At 38.3% G+C, this 22,011-nt stretch overlaps 2 protein-coding genes and 1 long non-coding RNA gene across 3 annotated transcripts; all 3 read right to left on the reverse strand.

Moving 5' to 3' along the window:
- Positions 1–3,971: 3,971 nt before the first annotated feature.
- On the reverse strand, positions 3,972–5,806 carry LOC140944960 (uncharacterized). Its single transcript, XM_073394068.1, has 2 exons — positions 5,550–5,806; positions 3,972–4,753 (listed from the first exon to the last, which is right to left on the reverse strand). The coding sequence occupies exons 1-2, from the start codon at positions 5,771–5,773 to the stop codon at positions 4,705–4,707; spliced, it is 273 nt and encodes a 90-aa protein (XP_073250169.1). The 5' UTR covers positions 5,774–5,806; the 3' UTR covers positions 3,972–4,704.
- A 4,313-nt stretch (positions 5,807–10,119) lies between these two features.
- On the reverse strand, positions 10,120–13,967 carry LOC140944222 (uncharacterized). The gene is made up of 3 exons (XM_073393347.1): positions 13,939–13,967; positions 12,822–13,095; positions 10,120–10,290 (listed from the first exon to the last, which is right to left on the reverse strand). Exons 1-3 carry the CDS (start codon positions 13,939–13,941, stop codon positions 10,229–10,231), a joined length of 339 nt encoding a protein of 112 aa, XP_073249448.1. The 5' UTR covers positions 13,942–13,967; the 3' UTR covers positions 10,120–10,228.
- Positions 13,968–15,774: 1,807 nt separating this feature from the next.
- LOC140944908 (uncharacterized) lies at positions 15,775–18,676 on the reverse strand. Its single transcript, XR_012166703.1, has 2 exons — positions 18,541–18,676; positions 15,775–16,600 (listed from the first exon to the last, which is right to left on the reverse strand). It is a non-coding gene; the product is annotated as an uncharacterized lncRNA (long non-coding RNA).
- Positions 18,677–22,011: the final 3,335 nt, after the last annotated feature.

A 22,011-nucleotide genomic window follows, 5' to 3' on the forward strand; every position in this document is an offset into this window, starting at 1 on the left:
TCATAGTCCATAAAATCGTCATGAACTTTATGATAAACCTAAGGAAGCTTAATACCTATGTATTGGATATAATTCACGATTACCTTGTCATGTTAGCAATGTTTGCCTTATAAAATGTGTCAGTAGTTGTTAACTAGTATTTAAGGGTTATAAAGGACAAAAATGGTCTCTAGATCTAGCGACAAGTAAGGCTTAGACCAAACGTCGAACTTTTCAAGAGACGAACCAAACTTTGTGAATGAGTTTGAATTTTCTATCCGTTCTATCCGTCTACTTTAGACGGATAGAATTGAGCGTGTGAACATCGTCTTCGGGACAAACGTCGATCTTCGCATGCGACGAACTGAACCAAGAGACTAAACTTTTGCATGATGATGTATATTTATACTCGTTCATTCGTTCGCCCGATCTTAACTTAATTTAGACAATTTAGGTCGACCCAATTAGAGTTTGCTTCTTGTTAACAAAAGTTCGACGTTTGGCCTTGGCCTAAGTGAACTGTCCAGAAAGTTCCCATAGCCTCGCACAGTTTTATTCCCGTAATTATTTCATTCGACAAAAACATTCTGAAAAATGTTATGATCGCTCCTGTCCCTACTGTATACATTACCAAGATAGGATACGCATTATGTCACGTCATACAAATTAAAGATGCTTCTCGCTTTCCACCTGTAAGCCTTACATAATAAAAACATTCAACTTTGTTTTGCATGTTTTAAAATTAAATAAAGAGATAAGAAAACTCTTTCTTCCGGTAAGAGGGGTATGTGCAGAAAACTTTGCGATATTCATTACAATCCAGTACAATTGTTGTGTTACGTAATACGTACTGCATTGAGGTCTGTGAAGAACAAAATGCTTATTCACTTCACTGAATAACACTAAAAAACTTATGTATTGAATGTAGGTGAAGCTCGACTTGGTAGCTACAGCGTGAGATCTTTAAAAGTAATAGCGTGATCGCGTGATCCTTCACTGTAGAAGCAGAAGTATGGGGCGAGTCGTCTCAACTTTCAATTGATAAACGATCGATCGATTCGACTATCGGGGCTTCGGCTGAGTTCTGCTCAAGAGAGAAATGGTGATTTTTATAGCCTGTTCCCAAGCCAGAGAGGCAACAGGGAATACATATTTGTTTACGAGGTACATTTTTGGTGATAATGTCTTCTTTAATAGATCTTTCGTACCCCTTTTCAGTAACGTTCTGCAGCATGTTCGCTTGCGATTTATGCAGTGTAATGACAAAAGGAACCCTGTTAAGCCTCATAAGTTCTCGTGGCATTTCTATAAAGCTGTAAGATCCATAGATTCGATTGAAATAAAAGGGCCGTTCCTCTGATACCCTGCTAACATTCGCGTCGTTGGCTAGTACCAACCACGCGAATGTCAGCGACGCGAACGACTTCGTAATTGCTAAAACCATGCCTGATAGTAGGGCCGTATTCTTCTGATAATAAGCGTTAAAATTTTTAAAGCTACAAAAACGACCAAGCTAACATGATACCTTACTAACAGTGATAATAAAATTTGCTTCTATTTATTCCCTTCATATCATTGATTAAAATAAGGCCACAAGGTCAGGTACATTATACTGTGTCGTTTTGAATTAGATAGAGGAGGCTAAAGGTGGCTAACTTTGTTAACGAAAACTTTTAACATCTTTCAAGAACAAGTCTAATGAAGCTTGTATAATTTGACCTTTTCTAGCTCGATTCTAACCTTATGAGTTTCTTTAAGGATCAAAATACTGAAATATAATTTTAATAACAAACAATATGCTAACTTGACTGATGCTACTTTTGATCTGAATTGCTTTTGTTAAAAAAGTAATGTTTGTTGCTGTACTATAGTACACATTTTAAACGTTCCCGGCCAGAAGAAACTTTTATGTTTTCACTTGGCTGTTCTATAACTAAAGGCAACAGACCGAGCTTTCTGTTAGCCAAGGATTATTAACTTGACAAAACAGCAGACAGTGTCGGTGTTACACACGACTTTGTACCCAGGCCTTGAGTTGATACTTTTTATGTTCAACTTCTGTTGGTATTTACAATCTAAATCAGTAAAGTTGATGAAACTGGTTTTTGTCTTTAAACCACTCGTGAAGTACAGTATGTTGCCCAGTATCCGGACGGTACCAGTATCCGGACACTTGAAACAAAAACTCAATTTTTGAGGCGCCCTTTTCAGTTCTCGGTAAACAAAGTATTTCGAATGAAAGCTGAACATTTCAGCTTTAAGATGAAAGTTTTGGCGATTTGAAAGCTTGCAAAACAGTCGCAGAAAACGCCGTTCTGTTCAGGTGAGTAAACTTTTCATCGCTAATATTTACGCTGTTTACTGCGCAGTAAAATTAGTGCTGCTCAGAAAAGGGAAGGTAGTGTGTGATATTTTCAAAGAATCTGTTTTATTTTTTAAGTGAAGATTCTTAAGGAAGTCAGGTTTTCAGAAAATTTATTAATTCTTCTTGAAATTCGATTTGTTTGGAATAACGGAGGCCAGAAACATTCACAAAGTTTTGATGTCATGTGCCCAGTATCCGGACAGTTTTTTCTTTGCTGTACAGAATCGATGAATTTGCTGTGTACATTATCCGGATAAGATTTATTTCATATCAGTGACTATAATTAAAGCTTAGGATATATGATATAGTCGTAAAATGTAATTCTACTCAACTCCGTATGGAAATTTTCGTCACTCATTCACAGGCGACTTGATTTCGTGTGCGCCGCTTGTTTCGGGTGACTGCATTTTCTAGATATAACTGGGTCTATAACTGAAAGCGTCGGAGTTGAACCTGGAATTCTCATACTTTCCCCAAATGGGACTGCTAGAATGGGGTTGCAATGGTCTAAAAAATGTCACAAAGGGATTGAGAGATGTGAAAGAAGGAGGAATTAGTGCTAGAAAAGCAGGCTTATTGTGGGGACTGAGCATGAAGAAATCAACACTGAAGGTCAAACTAAATAGGAGAGTGACCTTTGACCGTCGGGTTGAGGTCCCTTCCCCAAGCTTTTCTTTAAATAAAAAATGAAGAAAGAAAGTCGTTTGCAGATTGGCTAATTGATCTTGCAAACTGCGGCTTCGGCATGTCCACCGATGCCTTCCTTAAATCAGTGAAAAAGTTCGTAGACAAAGAAGTGAGAAATTATACCATTTTTAAAACAGCCGCTCGCGTTCCCCACCATACCCCAGTCATTTGTTATGTTTTATTTCACGATGCTAAGTTATATTTTCGGAATCGATTGCCAGACTACTTTGCAAGTGCAAGAGAAGCTTATAAGTCGCTTGCCTGTCGAAATTTATGTACAATTACGTTGTTATTGTTGTGTCCGGATACTGGGCCAGCTGTCCGGATACTGGGCAACATAGGAGCTCTGCAAAAATATTAATTTAGCGATGGAAACAAAGGCAAAAAAGTTAAACTGTCTTTCGTCATGTTAAGGACTAGATAGATTTTCTCTGGGTCAAATTTCAGAGCTCTTGCGATTAACAAAGGAAAGTTATTGCAATTTTAAACTGAAGTGTCCGGATACTGGGCAACATACTGTATAGCATAACCTTTAAAAAATAAGTTAGTGTCAATTTAGACTGCGAGCAGTCTCTCTTTTTCTTCAGATTCAGTGAAAGCAATGCACGCGCACGGGAGCGGCGAAGCCGCGAGGACGCGCGAAACGAGGGCGGCAGCCATCAGTCACGCGCGTGGCCATTTGCGTGTCTCGCGTTTTGCTCGACGTACTACAGAAAAAAGAGAGACTGCTCGTAGTCTAGTGTCAATGAAAATAATATTGAAATAGCTTACACCATGTGTGTTTTAATATTTATTTAATTTCTGAACATTCTAATGTTTGTTATTCTAGTAAAGTTATACATAAAACCTTTCACCTGAAAAACCTTATTTGCTTTCAGTTATTTCATATATAAAGCACAGAGTTGGATTATTTACCAGCTGCTGTTCAGGAAATGCGCGTGCGCGAAGGTTTGACTTGAGAGAAGAGAAACTAACCCTAGCTTTCTATTGGTTTTATACTGAGGAATAATACCAATGTTCAGCATGGGTTATTACACACACCAGTAAACCTGTAGTATACGTTACAAGCTGTTTCGATACAACTCGTTTCAATACAACCCTAAAGTAGTAGAATTACACAAAAATTGTGATCACTTCAAGGATAGTTTTCGCGTAAACAAGAAAAACGTTTGGTTTGAATATTCTCCGTTCTTCAAGCCAAGCACGTGAAGCTATTTCCACCTCGACTAAGTAAACTTGTATTCAAACGACCGGTAACCATTTGTGAAATGATTGTTTCCAAGACATCGAAATCTGCCAGGAAGAATACACTGTTTTACAATTTTTTCCCACGAATGCCAAGTTAGGGTATCACAACATAAATTACTAGGTATTTAAAAGTTTGAATTAATTCTATCCACGAAATGGCCGTCCGCCATTGTTAAATTCAATTAGACGATAACATGTTGAAAATGGGAGGCAGTTATGGATATTTCTTGTCACCTCAAGAAAACGGCAGATAAACAAAAACCATAAGGAAGAGTTGTAATTAAAAAGCTTGAGTGTCGTGTTCTGATGTCTGCTAGTAAGCTCTTTTTTCCACTTCTTCGCTTAAAGCTTTGTAATCCAAATCGCCCTCATCGTTTGCTTGGAATTCCAGTGATAAACCGGTGAAGGACTTTTTGATGATGTCTTTAGAAGATGCGTAGATCATTGTCTCCAATCTTTGCATTTTCGTCACACCTGAAACAAAAAAGGGAGATGAGATGAACCAGCTTATGTTAATGGGGCTGGCTCGGCTCATGCCTTGTTTCCTCATAAAATTGTTGTTGTGTTTATATGAGAATGCAGGCTGCCCCGTTTGCCGAGATCTTGGTTGCTCGAAGGAAGATCTCAGCAAGCGAGTCCGCCGGCCTTCTCATATACAGCTGTTTCGAGAAAGGTTGTCGGAAAAGGTGCACGTGACAATCCCGAAAGGTAATATGGGATATAATCAATACACTGTTTCGTGACACTGAAACTGTTAGCCTGCGAGCAAACTCTCCATTTGCGGGATATCGTGAAAAGTAGACGCGCGAGAGGCACTCGAGAGGAGACGAAGCTGTCGAAGCCACTTTTTGTCGCTTTTCCTTAGCACTCGCAAACATAATTAAATAGCCTGATGTTGACTTTAATCAACCGGATTAAGGTATCATTAATTAAAGTAATCAATATTCTTACATCTCTTCGACAGATGTGAAAGACCATGATAGCGTCCTTGCAGGCGTTCAGTACACTCCCCCACGCTCGCCAGTTTCGCGCTTCTCGCAAGCCCGGAATTTCCTTCCCCTTTCCTTTAAAACGCCTGTCACGCAGGCTTCAAATTCTGTTGCACTTATACCTCTGCTTATGATTCAGATTTTTGACTTTCTCTAGGATAACATAAAATGCTCTTACAACTCTGAAAAAAAAATCCAGCCTAAAATGTCTTGAGACTAAAGCAACTGTTTTTATGCCCCGGCGGTCACTAGTTAAAAATACACAGAACAGCCTAACTCACCAGAAGATGAATGCCAACTTATTAACTCGCCTGCCATCCTTCTTCATGAATCCAAAATCGTACAAACTATATCGTGGCTCATTGGTGAGTTGCTCCTTCATTCTATTAAACTGTACTTCATCTTCTTCTTTTGTTTCAGTTTTGCATGGATCACCGCACACGTCAGTAACAATTTTCTTCTTTCCTTCAATGTTAAAGAATGCAAACTTGTGCGTGCTTCTCATCTTCGTATCGTTGAACAAACCGTTGATTTCAGCATCGACTTGGACCCCTGACATGGACTGTATCAACACAACATAAAAATAAAATTAATTATCTAAAATAACCTATTAAGGTATCAGAACTGTTCAGTATAAAGTCAAAAACTGACCAGACTTATAAAATTGCTTACTTGAAATGCACTCTCAAACTGAACACAAATGCCAAAAATAAAGCATTTTTCTCCAATAGAAGTTGAGAAAATAAAGGCCAAAATTAAGTTGGTACCTAAGAGAGGTATTTTTTAAATATTGATAATTACATTAGGAGTTTCAAGTAAGCCAGGGGAGATAACAGAAAAATTTGCTATACATTCTGCTTTCTTAAATAAGGATTGATTGCTTTGATCATTTCTAATCACTTCCATGCCTGTTTATTGTATAACGACCCTTTTTGACCAACTGCTACTTGGATGGGCATTTTTAAAGTTAGGAGTTACTTTAACAACGACCATCCACAATTTTATCCAAGTATTGTAACTACTTACCATTTTGGTGGTTGATCGTGACTTTATTTTTCAAAACACGTTGAAAAGAAAGCAGTTAAGAATTAGTTGTAGTCAAGCAAATTAATCTAAATAATTTAGAGATGTTTAAAATAAGCTTTGTGCTGCAAAGGGTTACATGGATAGCACTCCCTAGTGAAAAATCTTTAAATACATAATCAATTGTAGTAACGAATTTTAACAACTTGAGTTTTCCGCTCCTGATGTGATAAATGTATGGACTCCAAAAAATCTTTAAACAAGTTTTAGTCTCGCTCCTTACCAGTAACTTGCTTCTTGACTGCTGGCTCGTCTAACTCTATGGCTTGATAACAACTTTGCTGCAGGTGCGCCGTATATATATGTTCCCAGTGTGATGTAAAATTCTATATTTATAATTATCCATTTGCTCTATACTGCGGGTTTCCGTCGACATCGATCATTTACTTCAAAGGGAGCTCTGTGCATCCTTTTAAGGAAAAGACAACTGTGAAATGAGCGATGGGAATTGCGCAATTATAAAAAATTGCATAAAAGTTAATTGTAAACAGTTCATTTGTTATAGTTTTATAGCGTGAATTTAAAACTTATCATGAAACAACTTTCCTCTAGTACAAATATTCAATTTTAAATTTATTTTGCTGAGGGAAACTAGAAGGACTAACGAACAAAAATGTCTCCCAACTTGACCGAGCAACTCCCGGTATAAAGGCTTGAAGGACGCGAGTACATGTAGATTGCGCACATAATGTGTATTATGCCCTTATATGGCGCATTTTATAAATTGGATTTTCTAAAGAGGGGCATTAGATAAACTTTTCTTGGTAACGTCACAATCTTTAAAATCGACATATCTGAGAAATGAAGTACCTATGTATTGGATATAATGCACGATTGCCATGTCATGTTAGCAATGTTTTACTTGATTAACTATGTCAATAGCTTCTGCCTTAGTAGTTACTATTCAAAATTTAAAGTACAAAAAAGGTTTCTTGATTTAGCTACATTGGAAGAATTAGAGTATGTGAACTGTGCAAAAATTTTCCACAAACTCCAGCGTACTGGTTTATTCTTGAAATTATTTTAGTCGACCTAAAACATTCTGAAAAATGTTATGATCGCTGATTAGTTTAGTAGTCAGTTGAAGCCGACCGATATGTGTACTAAGTATAGCGCTTTCCTCAATTTTGTACTGAAAATATTCATTTTTAATACGTATAGCGGGATATCATTCTTTTAAAAAGATCGCGTGATCAGCCCCGAGCGTGCAAGTCGCAAATTACGTTAATGCCAGACGACTGGGGATGGAGCTGAGGTCTATCTGCACGACGATCGTTAGAAGTTACAAGAGAGGAGCTATAAAGACTACCCCATTATTTTACAAATACTGTGTCATTGACCTAGGTTTCCCACTTTGCAGTCGTCTGTGACACACAAAGCTCTTTACAGTAAGGAAAAATCTGTGCTTCCTTCTCTCCGAAGGTATACACGAAAAACACAGCAGTTAGCGAGGTCGCTTCTGACATTTAATTGCCGATTGAGTTGAGTATATGGAAACCGCTGCATGAATAGGCTCCTCCTGTGATAATACAGTCTGCTCAGTTAAAAAAAAAAGGTTTACAGGCTTATTTTTAGTGGAAAGTGCACTTAGCTTATACAGATAGTTTACAGGCTCTCCACTCAAATACTTGGAAACAAATGATTCAAGTAAAACATAACAGGATTAAAAACCCCAAGGGTGGCCGAGGATTTGAATTCGGGACGACCGAGAACTAATCCAGCAAGTGGCTACAGCGGGACTCGAACTCGGGACCGCCGGATTGCGAGTCCGACGCGCTGACCACTCGCCCAGTATAGTACCCTAATCGACTAGGTCGCAGAAGCCTCGCCTACGTAGCAGGCGCACATACCTCATTTATAGACCCCCCCCCCCCCCCCCGACTGCCCCACCCCCCTCACCCGCTCAGGATATAATTTCAACCAGCAACGGTACAGTTTAGGCGCTCATGGTTGAAGTTTCATAAGGAAGCAAAGTTCGACCCTTGCTAGCAACTCATTTCAAACAACCTGGTGCTACCAGTAGTCCCAGTCGGGGAGTTCGGATGTGACGTCACCCGTCAAGCTCGCCTGAAATGCTTGGTAAAAGACTTCAAATGCAAACACCACATGTCGTTTTTACCATCTGAAAAGGTCCAAAAATGGATTTAACTCGTAGCTCCAAAATGTTTCATTAACCTCAGAGAAGAAGGACAGATTTTCGTCCAGGCATTATCCGGGACTTTCTTTTCCTATTTTGTTTGTGTGGGTGCCATGCCTAGCGTTATCGCGCTAGGTTCCAAGCCTCCTCCATTCACTCTCATAGCGCAAGTTGGTCTGAATACGAGGGCGGGTGTTAGAGATACGGAGAGCATTTTTGTTTGCTTAGTATTCATTTCTTTAGTAATAGTTTAAAATATTCCAGTCACTCGAGCTCGTCCGTAATTTTGTAATGTTAAAACATGGATTTCTTGTGTTTACAAAATGAAGACCCAAGTCTCCCTTTGTTCGACCCTAAAGCAAACAAAATTGATGGGCCCTCGTTAAAACCCTTTGTTCTACGTTTAAGCCGCCAGTCGACAAAATTTATGAGGTCTTCGCTCACCTCAAACACCCTTGTTAAAATGAGTTGAACAAAGGTTATTAGCGAGGGTCTTCCTTTTGTAGAGAGATAGACATTTATACAAAACCGTAAAACCCCATAGATTTCTCTGATAACCTGCTAGCAAAGATTTCTTTCCGGCATGGTTTTTAGGATGGTTGATGGTTTGTGTCAGTGGGTAGAGACGTGTAAACTCTACAGAAATGATCAAGCTAATATAAAATTTCTCTACATGTCACTACTGATACCATTGTGTTTTAATATTGCTTTAATTTCTCAATAATCTAATGTGTAAAGTTGTACAAATCCTTTCTCCTGAAAATGCTTTTTTGCTTTCACTTAGTTGTTATATATAAAGCAACAGACTAGGATTATTAACAGCTTCTGTTTAGGAAATGCGCCTGCGCGAAGACTTGACTTGAGAAAACAGCAGAAACTAACTCTAGCTTTCTATGATTGGTTTTATAGCATAATCCTATTGTCCAGCATGGTTTATTACACACACCACAGTAAACCTATAGATAGTTCAGACAGCTGCGATTGAAGACAAAATACTTCATAATTATATATTTGTCAATATGACTTTGTTCTTTGCGCAATTATCAAAAAGCACAGTGTTAAATAGAAAATGTTATAATTTATATGTAGCCGATTTTTTGAAAACCAACCTAACGAAATTTGCAGTCATTTGAGTGAAAAAGCGTCAAAAGGCATGTTTCTTAAGCCCGGGAAGCTCCAAAATCACAGTAACGAAGGAAAAAGGAAAAAAAGAAAGAGCGAGGAGAAGGAAAGGAGGAGAAGAGAAAAAAGCATTGGTTGCACTCTCAGTTTTTATAATAGCTACTTTGAAGATAGTTTTTGGCCGGAAAAAACTGTTCGACGCAAAAGGTCCATTTGACGATAACGTTATCAAAAATCCAGCTAGATATATATAACGTTACTTAAATATCTATATATATGACTTTTAAAAGATAATTCGAACTATTTACTACTTACACTGTCTTAAAACGTTTCTGAAGGAAAGTTTAAAAAAAAGTTCGACTGAAAACTTTCATTGTTTAGATCCAGAAAACTGCAGTCTTAAGATTTATTTTCTCTCAGTGTACCATCCATTCAAGCGTAGTTGAATAGAAAGTTTTCCATATTGAAGAAGGCGTCTCAAAAACCTCTGTATAAAATATTTCAGCCCAAGATAACATTACTGATTGTCCTTTGCTCGTAGTTTTTTCACCAGTTCTTGAAAGTTGAATTCCTCCTCGTCATGATATTCAAAGTTTTCGACTCCTTCAAACTCAGCCCTCAGGAATCCATTTGTCCTGGCATAACTTGTCTTCTCCCAAACATTGAGATCATCAGGACACCTACAAAAGGCAATGATATTTTAGCATTCGATAGTCTGTCTTTATGGCAGCCCGAGCAAGAGACGCTTTAACAAACATTTACTACAAGAAAAGAAAGATGAAAGAAACAGTATACCATCCCGCATTTATAATGTTGGGGGGTGGTTGTTTTGGGGTTAGGTTTTGTTGTGGAGAGGTCGGTCTTCACTCAGTTTACCTTTTTTTTTTCATTAACTTACAAAACAATTCCACCTGGTTTTCGTGGGGTTGCCTGGGTGTGTCCATTAAGCTAGGGTAAATTTTTGTGGGGATCAAAAAGAAAAAAAAAAAAGAAAAAAAAAGAAAGAAAAAAACATTCTTGATTGCAACAACCTTAAACTATAATTGTATATTTGGAATAACTATTAACGTGCTTGTCAGTATAATTCGCCAAGTAAACATTTTGGTTTGTCTACGGGAAGTTAAATTTTAAAACTGTAAGGGTTGACAAATTCTTATTTCACATAGACTGATTGTATATAGAGAATACTTCTTGGAAAGCGCTGGCGTACGGTATTTACACACGAGTTGTTTTTGTATCAGAAATCGAACGAGTGAGCACAGCGAGTTCTAGCCAATCAGAGGAGTGAACTATGGTTTTCACGTGAAAAAAATGATACGTCCAATCAGAATCGCGAACGATGTTTTTTCACATGTGAGAAAAAGCATACGTCCAATCAGAATTAACGAGTGCGTAAATACCGTACGAAGCACTTTACAAGTGGTATTGTGTTTATTGTATACATACTGAGACATTCATCATTTTGGTGGCCTTTTTATTTTAAATCTTTCCAAAATGCTTAAATTTGCCGCTACACACCACGAAATAACAATGAAAACGAAGTATCAGCTTTTTAGTAGAAACGTTTCTCAAAAACATAAATGACGGTAAGGATATGAGGTAATCCAAGAACTACAAGTAATCTTAACTGTTTGTTCTGAATGTAAAATTGAAAATGAGTGAATTTAAGTAAAATGGCCGGTTTCAATATAAGCTTAAGCTTATAAATGGAAGACAAAGTAGCTCCGACAAAAAGCACAAGATAAGCTTACGTCTTGTTCTGTTTTTCCCCTTCCGCTGTTGTTTCGCCGGCCCCCCACAGTTTTCTTTATCGACAGTGAAACAAACGAAACTACTCCACTCCATTTCTGAAATGTTTTTCACTCTTTTAAAAATCTTTGAGAAAAACTTTTCTCCTCGAATGTGTGCGAAGGGGTGCTTATCAAGCAGCAAGAAAAGGCGTTAATTTTGGCGCGAAACTCACATACCTCTGTGGCTTCTGATTGGACGTATCATTTTTCTCACATGTGAAAAAACATCGTTCGCGATTCTGATTGGACGTATCATTTTTTTCACGTGTGAAAACCATAGTTTACTCCTCTGATTGGCTAGAACTCGTTTGCGTATCAAAATTTACAACACAACTTTTTCGTGAGTATTTCTCAGTATGTATATAATAATAAAGATGACTACATTATAAAAAGAGCAATCTGTGTGGAATATACCTCGTCCTAAAGATAACACCCTATCACAAGCATCCGCTAGAAGACATTCTCTTCACAACTCAATAAATACAGTACCACAAGTGAAGAGTAAAACAATATGTTTTTCACCTCTCACCTATATTTCGACCGTGTAAAACGGCCTTCATCAGGGTGAATGGCCGTTACAAGCATTACAGACCATTATTACATGATAACGAACAAATTTGAAAATTTGCACGCGCTACAAAGGAAGATAAACACGCGCGCGCTTTTACCGGAAGCGAGACCTAGTTGCCCTATTCTGGCTGTAAAAAAGAAATCACTTATATTCAAACCCTGAGGCTGAATACAGTCCAACCTTTAGGCCCACTGACCTTCTTTATCCTGGAGAGCTGATTCTTCCCCGGACACTCTGTCCTAAAGATATTTATATTTTGCTGCTCAGCACCAGTTGCATACAGCTGTAGTTCAATCTTCCTTTCGCCCCATGTAAGGGAATCCAGGACAGTGTTGGATTCTGGATTCCAGGTACTGAATTCCAGTACTTTTCAGTAGAACTTGGATTCTGGATTCCAATCGCTAGTGGGATTCCAGATTCCTTAAGCTGTAGTCCGAATTCCAAAACCTGGGATTCCGGATTCCATAAGCAAGGATTTCCCCGATTCCCGAATCCGGAATCCCTTACATGGGGCGAATCCTTGGTTTAAATTTTATTTTCCTTTGGTTTGGGTTATGGTAATGTACGATAATTAGTTTGGAACAAAGAAAATAAAATTTAAACCAAGGATAAAATTAAACCCAACATGTACGTGACCCCGGCCATTCCTAGGGAGATACCTGATTGGATACCTGATTGGATTTCATAACTTTGCCTTTCAGAAGGGGTTGTTTAATAAGCTAACGAAAGAATATCTGAATGACCCAAATTATCTTTTTAGCCCTAAAAACAATCGCAGGTACGTTTTCTAAGCCCAGTGAACATAGGGTTTTATAAAAAACAAACAAACAAACAAGTAAACCAACGTTACCAATAGATGTATCCCGCAACATTCTTGGTAAAACCATTTCTTCGTGTAAACCTAACGTCAAAGAGGATGAAACGAGCTCACCAAGACTAACGAGGTCCTCTTTCATTTTATTGAAAACAACTTCGTTTGTTTCCTGGGTATTATCTGGAAGCGGATCGGTATATTTCTTCAAAACGATCTCTTTCCTGTTCTCGATCTTCATGATTGCATAGGCATATTGACGCCTCAACTTGATAGCAGTGAAAATGTCTTTGCATTCATCAGCTATTGGAAACTGAAAATAAATGAAAAAAGAAAACTAATGTCAGCCCGACTAACGAATATGGGCCATGAGGTATTGTATGACTATTATCGTGGTGAAGCTTCAATTATACTATTATCTAAGTTCAGAAAGAAAGTTAACAAAGACCTTTTTAGCAATAATTCCTTGTACTGAAATAGAGCTAGAGAGTGCTGCGTATTTTGTTCTTTGGAAAACATTATTTGATTCAGAAGGCGGCAGTTTTAATTCCATATTACCCTTTGGCGTAATAGTCGCCTTCTGCCACGCTTTTTCATTCTCGGCAGTTGGCCGGATACAGCATTAAGGGCACCACTCTCATGTGTTACTCTGCTCGTCCATTTAGCCAATAGTCCTTGATGAACAACGACAATTCGTTTTTGGGCTGTCATGTTGGCGAACTTAAGCAATGGAAAGTAAAACAGTTTATGAAAGTTTATCTTTTCTCTCCTCAGTGCTTACTCAATAACAGCATGGGTTAAAACCGACAAACTTGTCTCAGTCAGAAGCGATGCGTTGAGCGGGAACACCGAATTTCCGGTTGCTATTCATCAGTTGCCTCCTGGACGACAGCGTTCTCGCTTAAACTGGCCATAGTATAGAAGGAAGACGATGTTTAAGCATAGGCGGTTTACATAAGCTCAATTTAAAAAGCAGTGAAACTAGACCTACGCAGGAAATATACCTTAAAATAATAGGGTGTGGTTTATAAATAGCGCCATCACAAAGTAGTTACACTTGCAAAACTACGCAATGTTCGTAAGGTACCAGTTCTGTCAAGCATTTAATTAATAGTAACAACAGAGAATGTTAAGTTCTATCAGCATTACTACTTACCATTGTAATGGTTGATTGTGACTTCAATTTTTTTTCAAAGTCTTTGGAAAGAAAAAAGTTAAAAATTGTTTACTATCAGGTGAGGTAATTAGCAAATCAGTCTTATTATCAATATGTGCAGAAAACATGGCTGTTCATAGATGGAACACTTTACAGCAAAAAAAAAAAAAAGAAAGATTTTAAAGCACGTAATAAATTGTATAAAGAAATTTAGCAACTTGAGCTTTCCACTAATGATGTTATAAATATTTAGACTCCAAAGAGTCACTTGAAACATAGTTAGGTACCTTACCAGTCAATGACTTGCCTCTGTTAGACCTCCTATGAACAGAGATGGACTGAGCTGACTTCCAACTTTCTTTTTTTGCTTGATAACAACCTTGCTATAATTGTGTATATATATGTTCCCGGTGTGATGTACTATTTCTACATTTGGAATTACTCATTTGCTCTAGACTGTGGGTTTTCCCCGAGATCTTTTACTCCGAAACATGTTTAGTGTGTCCTTATAAGGAAAAGCCAGTTTGGAAACGAGCTTAATAGATCGAGCGATGGGAATTACGCAATAACGTAAATTTGCATAAACTAAATTTTTAACAGTTGATTTGTAATTCTTTTGTAGAAGGTAGATTAAAAAACCATAAGCATGCAAAGAACTTTTCTCTATTAATCAATTTTCAGTTAATGTTTTTGATAGCAACTTGAAAAATTAACAAACGAAAATGTAAAATTCACTTTTACTGACTAAGTGTTTCAAGGCCAAACAGGAGTAGATTGTTTCAATGGAACAAGTGCTTTTGATATGCGTAATAACTATGGAGCTTTTCCTGAATTTCTACGTACTAGTGTTTATCACTTATCAGTCTGGCATGTCAAAATGTCGCAGGTCAGGTGAAAAAAAATTGGTTCGAAATTTTCATGTGGATTTCAACGAGAGAAAACATTGAACTGTCTGATTATCGTGGGCTGTATTAAAGCTTACTCCGCGCATGATGAATTTTGTCTCAATGTTAGGAAACGACATATCTACCTGGTCGTGCGTCACGACATTCAATAGAATGGAAGGTTGAGGTCTGTAGCTGTATGAGTTTGTGAAATAGATTAAATTTAACTTTTGGAGACTTTTTATAGAATAAAGATAAGGAAACCCTTTCTTTTCATAAGGGGAAATCCTGCAAACAACTTTCAGATTTTCCATGGATTCCAATCAAGGTTACATGCGTTGTCGTAATCAAAGTACTATGTAGTCTGTGAATAATATAAAGAAGTAATGCCGTTATGAGAATAATAAGAGTTAAATGCCGTTCATTTAGTCCACTCTCTTGTCTCTGTAATTTAATTTTTCAGTTGTTTCATGACTTTTTCCGAAGTGAGAAGGACTTGCGTATAGCGTGACTTCATCAAAACAGAATTGCGTGATCGCGTGATCCGGGAAAGGGTCGAATTCTGCAGGCGCGCTCATATATCATCACTCCTCACGCTTTGGAAAAACGGCCACGTTACCCTTGCCGATTATGGTGTAAGGAAAATGTTATGACAGTCTAACAGGTAGTGAGCTCTCTCCGGGTGATTTGAATTCCTCTCCTTTTTTGTCGCTTCTTATTTATTTCTTTAGTCACATTTTGAAATGTTCCATTCACTCGTCAGAAACTAACATGTATCTCCGTGAAGGCTTCGGGCTGATTATATTGATCGAGTTGGCCAACCGTGTTAAAGTCTTGATCGCCATTGGATTCGCCGACATTTCACTAGACAAATTGTACTGAAATGTTATGGAGAAACATGTTTTGTTCTGCTCAAACAATCTAACGGTGCAATGCATAGGAACTGAATATATACAGAAACATAAGTTAACTTTTATTGCCTTAAGATTCTTAGCCAGAGAATTTTGATATCCTTGTGCAGGAAGCAGTAACTTAAATTGAAAACTATCATTGAATCTTAATATAGAATTAAGCCAACTAGCTTGTAAGGCAGCTTTTGAAAGGGAAAAGAGAAGGGGATTGAAAGCTCGTGCGAGCACAAAAAGGGCACCCGCTTTCTCTTTCCTCGCGTTCCGATCACGTTCTCGTGCACCTTATTCCTCTCTATCCCTTTCTCTTCAATCGTCTGTCGACGCAGGTTGGAACTCAACGAGACCTTGTAATCTAGGCTACTTTTCCTATAAAGCACATCTTGTTACAGGCTATTCAGCGGTAAAGCTTAATGCTTACAAAAGACTTAAGTTGATTAATAACAAAGTTGACAGCAAAGAAGTCTGTCAAAAAGTCACAGGTAAGCGAGATCCACGAGACAACTGATACATCCGTTTCTTTAACTTCATTGCTTCTCGCGGAATGTTCATTACGCGTACGTTAGTGAGGAAAATCTTCGGACCCCAGAAGGTCGTCGTGGTAATAGAGAGTCGTACCGCTATCTGCCTTCCTTATAAGCACCTTCTGCTCTTCTTGTGGCAGATGCCATTTTTGGACAGATTTATCTCTTCCAACATTACAGCAATTGCGTTCCTTATCCTTGTTGATGAAGTCCCTGGCTTTTTCATATGAAGTAGTTTTTCCTTCGTTGACGCAGTTAGTGGGTTTATAACCTCGTAGCTTTTGATACGCTGAACCCAAAACCTCTTCTTCAGACATGGTGATCGAACGACTCGAGTTCCAACGACCTGCAAAATACACATAAAGTAATTGCTGAACCGCACAAGATGGGCTTTTGCTCAATGAAGCGCACTTATTCAAAGGGATGCTCAGTAGGTTTTCCACAGGTGTTGTTAAAAAACTGAAACATTATTTTAGCTAAATATACACCTTCTAGCACATACTTGATTTCAGTTGATGCAGAACTGCTGTCAAAGTGCTTAATAGAAAGACTAGAACGGGAATACCAGAAGTAAAATGTTTTATCACCTGAAGATTTGACTAGTCAAATAAAAAATTGTTGCTTCTGTTCTTCTAGCAAGTAGTAGAGATGACTCAAACTGCGTGTCTAAACAGACTACATGTATCAAAGTAACTTTTCTTATATTGGAAAATGTGAGGTCAAGGTTAAACTGAATTATCAAAATGAGATAAAAGATATAGGCCGGATCTTCTGTGTGGGCCTGCGGATGTCGATTTCGTCGCGCGGTTTCCTTCAAATCATCGCTTTTTCGGGTGAATAGTCGCAGTAAGAATTGTTGTGCGTGGTAACGCTACTAGCTAGCGCAGCTCAACCACAACGTGACAACAGTCTTGACAACAACGACGGAAACGAGAAAATAAGAAAAGCAGATTTCTTTGCCGTTATTGCAAACCTGATATTAATGGTAATTCGACTAAGAAAAAGCTAACAAATTCCACCCCACAATAAAGTTCACAGCCGAAATATCAGAGAATAGTTTTCAAAGGAGAGCGGTTCAAAGAGAAATCAATCCTGGACATCAAAACCCACTACATACAAGCTAAGCCGACTGAGACCTTTCAAAAAACACACTTTTTCTTAGAACAAAATATTCCAAAAAAATATATATATATTAAGAGTGCTTTACGAACTTTAAACAACGCCTCGAAGCACGCGGGTATCCTAAACAAAGATTATGGAAAGTTCGTTGTCTGAGGTCAACTTTGACTTTAAACAATGCCGAAAATCAGCGCTCACAGAAAGGATAAAATAAAGAGAGAATAATGCATTTCGTTTCTACATATTACACATAGCGGTACAAAATCTTGAAAAGATCGAGATGGCGAACAAGAATCTAACAGAAAATCAGCCCCTACTGAAAATATTTTTCAAAAGGCCTCCGATCATGTTAAATCACTAAATCAATCTAAATATAGCTTGAAGCAGGCGGCTTTCATTTATGAAATCGGTCAGTATTTATCCTAGATCCGCCCCTTTTAAAATTTTGATATATAATGCGTCCCAACCATAAAAACTACATTAGGAGTCCGTGCAGGTCTGTTTTTGACCTCCTTTCTAAATCGTTGCTTCATCAACAGTGATCGTGGCGATTTCAGGTTTGTCGGATATACCCCCACGGGGGCTCAGGACGGCTTTTCTTTTCATAGTCTTGTATTGAAGTAAAGGGTAAGGGGCGAAGATTTTGATCTAGGGGAGGGGAGGTGCGTGGTATTCCTGTAAAAACCTTTGTTGAAAACCCTAGTCTCCCAGGCTAAAATGGGCCACGCCATCCATGTTTGGCATGTCTGAAAGGGAGGAATCCAATATTAAAACTTGCGAATCTTTCCGCTTCCTTTCTTTACATAGTTTAGAGATTTTTGCCACTGCTTTATTCGCGGATGCTGCCAATTCCAAATGAATTCACCCTCAAGTTCAGTCCAGTTAATAATTTGCGATTATGTATATTGCATTGACTAAAGATGAGGTCAGTTATTGTTTGCAAAGAATACTACATTGAGTCAAATTATGAAACGCTAGGGTCAAAATTACCCAATTGTCACAGTATACTCATTTTTTGCCGATGGCTAAGACATATACACATAGCTGAGAGCCGGTAAAAAGACCAATAGCCCCAAAGGAAATAGGTACCTTCTCGATTTTGGTTACACCGTAACCCGTCCTGGCATGGGTCGACGAGACCCCTAGATAACAAGAGCATACGCCTACCTGGATCTTGTACTGTCGTGACTTGCTAAGAGCGTCAAACCTCCCTGTTAGAAAGAGTGCCTCGCTGATGGTTTAGAGACCTGTTATAGCTGCTGCAATCCAAACCGACGAAACGTCTGATTTTATACACTAATTACCGTCAAAATACTTAAATTACTGTAATTCCAAGACCGGAACTCGTAACTTTCCCAGAAGACTCGGAAATTTGATTTTCCGCGAAAGCTTTTATTTCTACTTGTAATCAAAGACCAGTTAGGGTTTTTTTTTAAAAAACAAAAAACAAAAAAACAAACAACTTTACGGTTTAATTTCTTAATCAAGGACAGGTCACGAAAGGTCACTCAGATGATCATTCACATTCTAGGGGAAGGTATTCTTACATTGGGGGTGAAAATACTCCGGACTAAACCCCTATCAAAGGAGATAGGGGCGTGGCTAAAGCTCCATTTGAAGCCTAAAAGATGTTTTTCTAAAACTGACGGCCAAAAATATATAAAAGCTAAAATTTCAATTCCGATACACTAGTCAGTCATAAATGCTTATCTTTTTATCTCTCTCTCTCTTTTTTTTTTTTACAGTTGACTCCCGGTAACTCGAACCCACGCTAACTCGAACCTCGCGCGAACTCGAAGCAAAATCGATTTCCCTTGGATTTTCTTCATACTTTTACTGTAATTTCACCCTTAGTACCTGGGACCCTCGATAACTCGAACCTCAAGTTAACTCGAAGTAATTTTTGTTTCTCTTCAGAGCATTTCGTTAGAATTTTACCCTGGACAACTCGAACCACGTTTTAAGCTCTTAAAAAACAGAGTACAATAGGCAATGTTTTGTTACTTTCTGATTTATAATCTAGAAGTATCTTTCAATTTTCAGCCCCTCCCAGAGGTCCAACCCCTTACCTATTTTTAACAGAAAAAGTACCCCTCTCGTATACCTTCTATTGACAAGTGGTACCCCTTTCACATACCTAGTTTAGACCTTTACATGCCTTTCAACTGCTGTAAATTTATTGTCTATTAAATACGAGCAAATCACAAAACCAGAACGTTTTCTCGCCTTGTTCACAGCCTTAGAATGCAGAACGAAATGCCAATTTTTTTTCTACCCTTTGATACACTTCAACTAGTGAAATCCATACCCTTTCATAACCCACGAAACCTGAAAAAGGTACCCCTTTCAGGCGTAACCTGGTCGTATAGACCATGATAGGGAACACCCCCCAAGCAACGGGCATCGCCGTCCCTTTCATACGAGAGTGCGCTTTCCCCGGATCCGTTCACGTGCAAGTGAATGCAGGAAACATTATGGCCGGGAGTGTATTACTCAGTACACCTTCAATCTGAGCGGCCATATCATAGGACTAAAAGGATTTCATTGCCCTCCACGGATTGCCTGCGTGCAGACGTCTCCTATTTCCTTTGTGCCACGCATGCAACAAAGGAAATAGGAGACGTCTGCACGCAGACAATCACGGAGTACGTAAAAAAGTTAGAACCACTATAGCTTGTACAGCGCAATGAACAGTCTCACATCTGCTGCTCAGTAGCTTTCATATAGTGAATAACCAAATGATCGGATTCCATTTATAGGCCTACCGTCTCAGACAAAAATAGTTAGGACACCCCGCGCTGTATTTTTCACTACTGGCCCGTGTCCTTGTCCTCCCAATGTTGTTTATACCAGTTAAGACACCAAATCTTGCACACCAACATTGGGAGGCTAGGGTAAGAATATAGTAAAAGTGTCCCAACAATTTGACTGAAAACTGTAGCTAGACTATTCATTAAGTTGCAACCACAATTTACTCTATTCCACTGTTAAGTTTTCGTCCCATGGTTAAAAGCAACGTTTTTCGTTTGTATTTTACCTTGAAAAAGAAATAAGTTTTTAATTTAGTTTTTTTGTCACCTTGGCTCGGCAATGAAAGCAGTTTCTCGTCTGGATTGATTAAAGCAGCCACAGGAAAGTTAGTGAATTAAGAGGAATTTTTTTTTTTTTCACGTTATATACTCATCAGTTATTTAAAGGCCGAGCTACAATACTCGGCTATTAGCAAAACTGAAATGAACTCTGAGAGTTTTATTATGTATTAAAAAAACTGAAAAAAACGATTATCCAGAAAGTAGTCGACGCGTTTGCCACTTATATTTTACAGGTTAAAGGTGCATGCTTTGACTATCACTTAAGATAGCGCGTCTATTTAGTTGACATAAAGTAAATCATATTTAAATAACGTAAATTCCGAATCACACAAAAGCGACGTATTTGAATAGTAACTCGTCTGCCAACTATTATGAAATCTATCAGCTGATTTATCGCTGCCGATGAATGGAAATTACAAAGAAAAATGCTGAAATAAATTATTTGTCATGACCAAGAACAATAATTGTTATTCTGATTCAACGAGCTAACCGGGAAATTCCTCAGAGCCCAAGAGGTCATCATGGTAGTAGAAAGTCGTACCGTTTGCGGGGGGTACTCCTGGGAATTCTTCGTGTGGGTGTGCCGCCCGGTTCTTCAAATCCTGAGCCAATTTCAGACCAAAAATGTAATTTTCCACACCCGTTTTAAGACTAGACCTCTAACATTCATACCTGTTTTGAGACCTGACCTTTGGGCAGAAATTATGTTATCACTACTCAGATTAGAGCGCAAACAAAAACATTATTCAAATCCATTTCGAATTCGCATATTTTTCTTTCTTTCTTACTCATTTGGAATTGAAGCGATCAATAGGTTCAGACACTCCGTAGTTCCCTCGAAAACCATATCCGATTCCAGACCAAAATGGGCCAGGGGTATGTCCGTTTTCAGACCAAAACGGCGCAAAAAACCCTACCCGATGGGGGGGGGGGGGGGGAGGGGCACATACCTAAATGGCTTATATAAGGGGGTACCCCCCTCCGGGCTTCATGCGTTTAACCTTTTTAGTCATGAAAGCTTGTAACTCAAATAAAGCAATAATCAACACTAAATTTATGATTTATCAATGAGTGTCTCTCCAGGCTATCTTTAAACAAAATACAACAACAACGACGACGACAACAACAAAGACAAAAACCTTTAATAGCCAGCAGTAGTCCCAAATTCCAAAATGGTATCACTATCAAATAAACTAAATAAAAAAGCTTGAGACAGAACGTTGTTACTCGAGTTTCAACCACCAGACTAAGATGTATGTAGTCCCTATTGCATTGCGTGATTCTGCCCGCCCATGCATTGTACGTTAAGTTTATCTAGCTGTAATTGTTCAGGTCTAGTATTACTTTAGAAGAGTATACAATTCTTAAAATGACTATGACGTAAACTTATATATTAAGATTGGTAAAGATATCTGAAAGATGATAAGTCAGTATAAGGATAGGTATAACAAGAGGTGAAATGTTTGACCTCGTTTCGCTTTTCTCTCCGAAGTGAGATCTTTAAGGTGACGTAGGACTTGCGTATAGCATGACTTGCTCAAAACAA

This window comes from Porites lutea, chromosome 7, assembly GCF_958299795.1.
Source record: "Porites lutea chromosome 7, jaPorLute2.1, whole genome shotgun sequence".
NCBI lineage: Eukaryota > Metazoa > Cnidaria > Anthozoa > Scleractinia > Poritidae > Porites > Porites lutea.